The sequence below is a fragment of the Sceloporus undulatus genome, chromosome 6 (assembly GCF_019175285.1).
Source record: "Sceloporus undulatus isolate JIND9_A2432 ecotype Alabama chromosome 6, SceUnd_v1.1, whole genome shotgun sequence".
Taxonomy (NCBI): Eukaryota; Metazoa; Chordata; class Lepidosauria; order Squamata; family Phrynosomatidae; genus Sceloporus; species Sceloporus undulatus.
The window spans coordinates 107,807,444-107,815,320 of NC_056527.1; the positions used below are offsets into that span (position 1 = coordinate 107,807,444).

The 7,877-nt window shown below is 45.0% G+C and overlaps 1 protein-coding gene across 4 annotated transcripts; it reads left to right on the forward strand.

The window, feature by feature from the left end:
• The first annotated feature begins 1,926 nt into the window (after nucleotides 1-1,926).
• FIZ1 (FLT3 interacting zinc finger 1) lies at nucleotides 1,927-7,646 on the forward strand. 4 transcript variants are annotated; one of them, XM_042476405.1, is made up of 3 exons: nucleotides 1,927-2,366; nucleotides 5,419-5,509; nucleotides 5,913-7,646. In XM_042476405.1, the coding sequence occupies exon 3, from the start codon at nucleotides 5,929-5,931 to the stop codon at nucleotides 7,378-7,380; it is 1,452 nt and encodes a 483-aa protein (XP_042332339.1). In that variant the 5' UTR covers nucleotides 1,927-2,366; nucleotides 5,419-5,509; nucleotides 5,913-5,928; the 3' UTR covers nucleotides 7,381-7,646. The 4 variants fall into 4 exon arrangements, with proteins under 4 accessions (XP_042332339.1, XP_042332340.1, XP_042332338.1 ...); XM_042476406.1 differs by having other exon boundaries at nucleotides 1,927-2,161; XM_042476404.1 differs by lacking the exon at nucleotides 5,419-5,509.
• The last annotated feature ends 231 nt before the right edge of the window (nucleotides 7,647-7,877 follow it).

Here is a 7,877-nt window from a genome sequence, read left to right on the forward strand (position 1 = left end):
ATTTGTAGCTACTCCAGTGCAACTCTGTGGTCAATGTCCAACATACACTGACCATAGAATGGCACTGGAATAGCTACAAATGGTCTTTCAGTGCAACTTTTAGTTAAAGTTGACCACAGAGTTGCACTGGAGGACCTAGACAGTCCAAGAGAGAACGTATGAATGAAATCCGTGAATAATCAAATCCGCAAATATCAAAGCCGCAAATATGGAGGGATGACTGTACTCTCTTTCTTCCCATGGCTTTTTGATCTTACCAATGATATATGGCATTCCTCCCTATACATATAACAAACTATCTTTCCCAGTCTATTTCCTGCCTGAATTTTTTAAAATAAAAATTATGTGAATAAAACCAAAAAGATAACTGCCTCCTCTAGACTTCCTTGTATAAATCAGAGACGACCTTTGCCCTCGTGAAATATGGCGGTTCAATTTATATAAATTATATATATATATATATATATATATATATATATACATACACACACACACGTGTGTGTGTGTGTGAGAATAGGCATGTATGTATATCAGTGTATATATGTATGGGTGGTGTATGTTTGTGTGTGTGTGCCAGCATGGCATAATGGTCTGAGCTTTGAACTCTGATTCTGGAGACCAAGTTCAAATTAGGGCTTGGTTATGCAAACCCTAACCCTATGGCTGCAACCAAAAGAGTACTTTGACCTTGGGCAAATCACACTCTCGGCCTCAGAGGAAGGCAATGATAAACCCCCTCTGAAGAAACTTGCCAGGAAAGCCCCTTGATATGGTCGCCAGAAGTAAAAAAAGGACTTGAAGGCACCCAACTATGTAGATATTGGGCAAGTTACACTTCCTCAGAGGATGGCAATGACAAACCTCTCTGAAGAAACTTGCCAAGTAAACCCCATGATAGGGTCACCTTAGGGTTGCCAGAAGTAAAAAAAATGACTTGAAGTCACACAACTATACACACACACGCCTCCCTCTCTTTCTTTTCTCTCTCCCTCTGTATGTTTGTGTGTGAGAGAGAAAGAGAAAAAAGGGACACCACATGACACAGCGAGACAAGGGTTTGAATCGTGGCTCAGCTATGGAAACCCACTGGGTGACCTTGGGCAAGTCACATACTCTCAGCCCAGGATGGCAACGGCAAACCTCCTCTGAACAAATCTTGCCAAGAAATCTTGCTAAAGTGACCTTAGGGTCGACATAGGTTGGAAATGACTTGAAGGCACACAACACACACAATAAAATAATATATGTATTATATGTATGTATGTATAATTTTATATATAATTAGATATATATACAATACTATATATAATTATATACAATTATATACATATATTTTATAATATATATGTATAATATATATTATATATAAAATGTGTATGTAAGTATAATTTTATACATATATTATTTTATGTATTATATATTATATATAAATATATAATTATTTGTACGTAAGTATAAATGTATGCATATATATATATATAATTATATCTAATTATATATCTATATCTAAATATATCTAATTTTATATATACTGTATAGATACATATTATATTGAATAATATATATGTATACTATTAAATATATATGTGTGTGTGTATTAAATGTATGCACATATATATATATATAAAATCTTCTTGGTTATTGCTGCTGCCCAGAGGCAACGAAGATGGTGCCTAGAAGAAACACAGCAGCCCTTCTCGGGCTCCCATAAATCGTTTGCCAGATCTCCCTCGACTGAAAGGATCAAGAGAGTCAGCCTCTCTCTACTCTCCCACCGCCGCCATTGTTGTTAAGGGCTGAGGCCGGATCTTGCCCTTCCTTCCTGCCCACACCCAAAATGGCGCCTGAGAGCGGCGCTCGAAGGCTTCCCTCCTTTGCGTGCCCGCAGTAAAGATGGCGGCGACGTGGTCGTTTCTGCTCCGCCCCGCCCCCTCCTTGCCCTCAGCAAAGATGGAGGCGGGGTGACCTGTTAACTTCTCCCTCCAGAGGGGCTGGCTCTAGCTCTGGCTCCGAGGGTGGCGGAGGGACAGTCTGTGGGGAGAGGGCAGCCCCCCCCAGGGCTCTGGGGCAATGGAGGAGGAGCTGCTGCTGCTGCTGCTGGCCCCCCTTCCTCTGGAGGACTGGCTCCCTGACACTAAAATGTCGCCGCCTCTAAGAAGTTGTGAGTACCGGCGAAGGGGTTATGATGGGGCTCTTTGGAGCGAGAGAGAGCAAGGGGGCTCCGGGGCATTCCTCTCTGGCAGAGGAGGGAGAGACCAGACAGACCCCCATTTCCTCATCCTAATACTCGCTGCACGCTTCTTCCGTGTACAAGGGACGTGTGAACGCCAAGAGAGTCGTGTCAATGAGAAAAAGAGGCCCAGGAGGTGAGGCAAATGGGGGCTGGTTTAGGACGCCTGGGGTCCTTAGTTTGTGGGACTCTAATAACAATACACAACCAGGACTTGTCTCATCAGGGTGCATCTATCCACGCTGCAGAAATAATCCAGTTTGACACCGCTTTAATTGCCCTGGCTCTTTGCTATGGAATTCTGGGATCTGTATTTTTGTGAGGCATTCCACCTTCTCTGTCAGAGCTCTGGTGCCACAATAAACTACAGTTCCCAGGGTTCCCTAGCATTTCAGCCTTCTGCATCCAAACTGCAGAAATAATCCAGTTTGACACTGCTTTATCTCCCATGGCTCACTGCTATGGAATCCTGGGAACTGTAATGTTGTGAGACATTTAGGTGCAAAACACTGCAGAAATAATTTAGTTTGAGACCGCTGTAACTGCCTCAGCTCAGTGCTAGGGAATCCTGGGAATTATAGTTCATTGTGGCACTAGAGCTCTCTGACAGAGAAGGCTTAAATGTCTCACAAAACTACAATTCCCAGAGTTACCTAGCATTGGGCCAGGGCAGTTAAAGTAGTCTCAGACTGGATTATTTCTGCAGTGTGTTTTGGACCTTAGTCTTCTCTGTCAGAGAGCTCTGGTGTCCAGAACAAACTACAGTTCCCAGGATTCCATAGCATTCAGCATTCTGCATCCAAATTGCAGAAATAATCCACTTTGACACCACTTTATCTCCTGTGGCTCAGTGCTAAGGAATTCTGGGGAATGCAATGCTGTCAGACATTTAGCCTTCTCTGTCAGAGAGCTCTGGTGCCCACAACAAACTGCAATTCCCAGGATTCCCTAGCATTCAGCCATGGTAGTTAAAGTGCTGTTAGACTGGATTATTTCTGCAGTGTGGATGCAGCCTAAATGCAGGGTGACCAGATGTCCTCCTTTTCCTGGACATGACCTATATTTGCTTTGCTCTGGTGCCACAACAAACTACAGTTCCTAGAATTCCACAGCATTGAGCCTTAGCAGTTAAAGTGGTATCAAACAGGATTATTTCTGCATGTGAATATGCTGTGTATGGGAACATTTTGGGTGTTGAATGTGTGACTGAAAGTTACAAGGTTCAGGTTTGGAGAAAGGATGCTTGGATGAAATGGCTTACTTGGGAAGAAATAACATCGCTTCCTAGCTGTAACCTTACAGCTGCAAACCTAGGCCTTCTGCTTCTGCTTCTATGCCCCTATCAATAATTAGGTTCTTTTTTCACACTACACTATAATACCTCTTTAACTCCCATGGCAGCAGTCTGTCAAATCCTGGGATTTGTAGTTTGGTGAGGCACTAGAGTGGCAAGGATGTGTTTTTTTGGCAGAGAATTCACAATACCAGAGGTTCTGAATCCCTTCTGTCAGGGACATAGCCAAGAGGGGGATCCTTGGGGTCCGGACCCCCCCTTCCATTAGAAAAATGAATGGTGTGTGCTGCTGCGCCACCGCACCCAAGCCCCATTATAATGGTGGCACTTAGTCTGGACCCCCCCCCTTCCTAAAATCCTGGCTACGTCCCTGCTTCTGTAAGGTCTGCACTCGACAGTGATTGTCCTCCAGGGTACTGTATATGCTCAACTATAGGTCGACCTCATGTAAAACTCGAGGGCAGGTTTGGGGGATTTTGCTATGACCTGTGGATAAGTCGAAAGTAACATTTAAGAGCATGTAACAGAGGGATCTGACACAGTCCTTCAATGAAGCAAAGGAAAACAATGCCAAAGAACTTGCAAAATTCCAGCAGGCATAACTATTTGTGCTCACAGTAAAGGCAGGATGGATGAGAGAGTAGAGGAGGGTCAGTGCTTCCAGAACAGATAACGCCTTTCCCCAGGGAATGGTTCTCTATTTAAAAATAAGAGTTACAGTACTTACATTGACCTGTGGATGTTGACTCAGTTTATACTTGAGTATATACTGTACAGTAATTTCTCATTGTTACAGGCCTTTTCATTTTTCTTGGCAGTGTTCTAGCAGTGTTCTAGCTAGTCTTCATGTTCTCTGATGCATTGAAGGGACTCAACATGTGGCCGTGGTGCACTGACCTTCATTTCCAAGAGAGCTATCAATTTGCTGCAGGCGATATTTTCTTAAAAATAGACATTCTACATACATTGCAGCAGTCAACTGTGGATCTTTCTGCCTCCATTTCTGCAGTTATTACTCTCCCCTTCTTTCCTGTAATATCTATATGGGATATAACTGCTGCTCTCTTGAAGTTACAGGAGGGTAGATTTCAACTGCACATTAGAAGGAACTTCCTGACAGTAAGAGCAGTTTGGCAATGGAATCAAATTGCCTAAAGAAATTGTGGGATCTCTTTCTCTGGACATCTTCAAAAAGAGACTGGACAGTTACCTTCTGTGGATACTTTACCTGGAGATCCTAAACCGAGTAAGAGGATTGGAATCAATGGCCCTTGAGGCCCCTTTCAACTCTGTTTATTCTATGAGTTTATGGTGCATGAAATTACAGATCCCAGGATTCCATAGAATGGAGTTGTGGTAGTTAAAGTAGTTTCAAAGTGTTATAGCTGTATTGTGGGGAAAGAGACCCAAAGCACCACAACTTTGCCTTCAAGAAAGTCGGGAACTAAAAGACTTATAAAGTTTTACATTGCTCTACAACAGTTCCCAAACTGGGCTTCCCAAATGTGATTGAACTAAGTTCCCAAAATCTCTGAACATTGGCTGTGGTGGCTGAGGATCCTGGGAGCTGCAATCCAACCACATCTGGGGACCTAAGTTTGGGAATCACTGCCTTGCTGCTACAGAAAGGTAATAGGTAGGAGTACTTCTTGTCCTTGCCCAATCACTTTAGAATAAGGTATAATAAATTCTTACTTCATTTATGGGTCATATCAACCAAGTCCAATTAGGGTAGGAACTCAAATGGGGGCTTCCTTGAGGTCAACCTTATCCATCATGGCTGGTTACAGATTTTGACAGCTAGCCTAATACCTCTGCTAGCTTATGTCATTTTATAGAACTGAGAAGATTTGAGAATTCCTGAAACTATTTGACTTACTTGCTATTTCCATAGGCTGAACCATATCTTAACCAAATTACTGGAAGAACTTAAAATTGGATCTGAGATGTACCTTCCAGGGATGTAAAGGCTCCATTCACAGAAGGTACTTTCCGCAATTGTCAGAGATTTCCATTCTCATTTCCAAACATTACTGCTCATCCCATTTGACCGGACATGATCTTTTGTATACAAATTTTAGTGATTTGAAATGTTGATTTGAAAAAGTGAAAACAGAGAAATCAAGTTCCACATGCCCAGTTTTACTTGCCTAAATCTGGATCACGTATGTGCAGTTTGTTACAGTTCTGCTTCTTGAGCTGTTCACACTTCAGAAGACTTCTAAGGTAGACTCTGATAGTGCAGATTACTTGATTTTATCTGGAAAAGAATGTGTCTGTATGTAATGAATATATATTGCGTGTGGTGGTACTTGAGATTTGGCCTCATCCTCTTTGGGGTCCTGTACAGCTCTCTGACTTTATGTATCTCTTCTTTCTGCTCCCTAGAGGCAGTGCTGGATAGATGGATAATTGCAATGAAGTGTGGCCAGAGGGCCAGTGTTCCCTCGGAGCTCCAGGTGGCATTCATACCACCACTGGATCTGTAGAAGTGTGCACAGTTCTATACTCAGATGTTGATGATGACTCATCCCTCCTGACAGACAATGGGATGAGCGCCCGGGCTCCTTTTCACTGCTCTGAGTGTGACAAGAGTTTTCGCTATCGCTCTGACTTGCGTCGACATTTTGCCCGACACACAGAGCTGAAGCCTTTCCAGTGCCCGCACTGTGTCAAGAGCTTCAAGCATTCCTTTAACCTGGTGAACCATATCCGGAGCCATACGGGGGAGCGCCCCTACCGCTGCACCATGTGCCCGAAAGGTTTCCGGGACTCTACGGGGCTCCTCCACCACCAGGTGGTTCATACTGGGGAGAAGCCTTACTGCTGCCATGTCTGTGAGCTCCGCTTCTCCTCCCGCAGTAGTTTAGGCCGCCACCTCAAGCGGCAACACCGCACTTCTGCTGCTGCTGCAGCCCCACAAACACCTGTACCCCGCTGCCTCGCCTGCGGCAAAGAGCAAAGCCCTCTTGGCCATCTATGCAGTGCCGGGAGAGGCCGGGCTGCCCCCTTTGGCTGTGGGGCCTGCGGGAGGCACTTCCAGTTGGCGTCAGAACTGCGCCGTCATTGGCTGGCCCATACTGACATTAAGCCCTTCAAGTGCCCTGAATGTGAGAGGGACTTTAATGCAGCCTCCTTGTTAGAGCGCCACAAACTTACCCATGTGAAGGGCAAGCCACCACCATGCCCAGTTTGTTCTGAGAAGGTCCAGCAGAGTGATGGAGTGCCTAAACTGCCAGGTCTGGAAGAAGAGCCAAAAGAGGGAGAGCAGGAGAAGAGGAAACCCCAGCAACATAGCAGAGGCTGTCCGACTTGCCAATCTCCAGATGCTCGTCCCCCAGAAACTCTGTACCAGTGTGAGTGTGGGACCTTTTTCGCCAATGGCAACACCCTGGCCACTCATTTGGCTGCCCATGGAGGGGAGCCCTCCTTCACCTGTGGCATCTGTGGGCAACCTTTTGTAAACTTGCAGATACTAGAGGAACACCAGCTAAGCCATGCTGTATCCCCTTCACCAATGCCCGGCTCGGGCAGTGAGTTGGAACGCCACCTTTTGCCCCAGCTGGACCTTCGGACATTCCCATCCCGGCCTGGCAAGAAACTTTATAAATGCAGTGAGTGTGAGAAATACTTCCGCAGCCCACGGGATCTGGACCGTCACGTTTTGGTGCACACTGGGGAGAAACCCTACCAGTGCACCGAGTGTGGCAAATTTTTCCGGCATGAGTGCTACCTGAAGCGGCACCGGTTGCTTCACAGTGGTGAACGCCCTTTCAAGTGCACTGTCTGCCACAAAGGCTTCATCACCTTGAGCAACCTCTCCCGCCATCTCAAGCTGCACCGTGGTATTGATTAGCGAGAACTCCAATCTTTGCCTAATAATAGCCCCCATCTTGCCCAGCAGTTTTCCTCTACCTCCAACCTACCGTGGCAGCGGAAGTAATTGGTTTTGTTGGAGTATCACTCTGACCAATGTGGTAGAACTTCGTTCATTCTCACCCTTTTTCCTGGTCCATTACTCTAGGGCAAGGACATGCAACCTTGAAAGGAATTGAGAAAAAAGTATTATTATTGTTATTTACTAATGCTCCACTACTGTTAAATAGAGTATGTTGCACATGCTTGACAGTTATAAACTCTTTGGACAGGGGTGAAGGGTACTTGGCTGGATGTGCTTGGATCAGAAACTGAGATTTTTAGATTCCTGCCCATAATAACCCAAGGCAGAGTGAAGCTATTCCCAGAAAATTTCATCCCTTGTTCAAGGCTGTTGCTTCTGTAGGTACTTGGCAATAGTGCTAAAATGGTTTTGCCCCAAAGAGTTTCAGTGTTCAGTGGTTCACAGAGTACAAA

Coding starts and splice junctions, on each gene's coding strand:
- FIZ1 (XM_042476405.1), top strand. CDS start 5,929: ATGGATAATTGCAATGAAGTGTGGCCAGAGGGCCAGTGTTCCCTCGGA.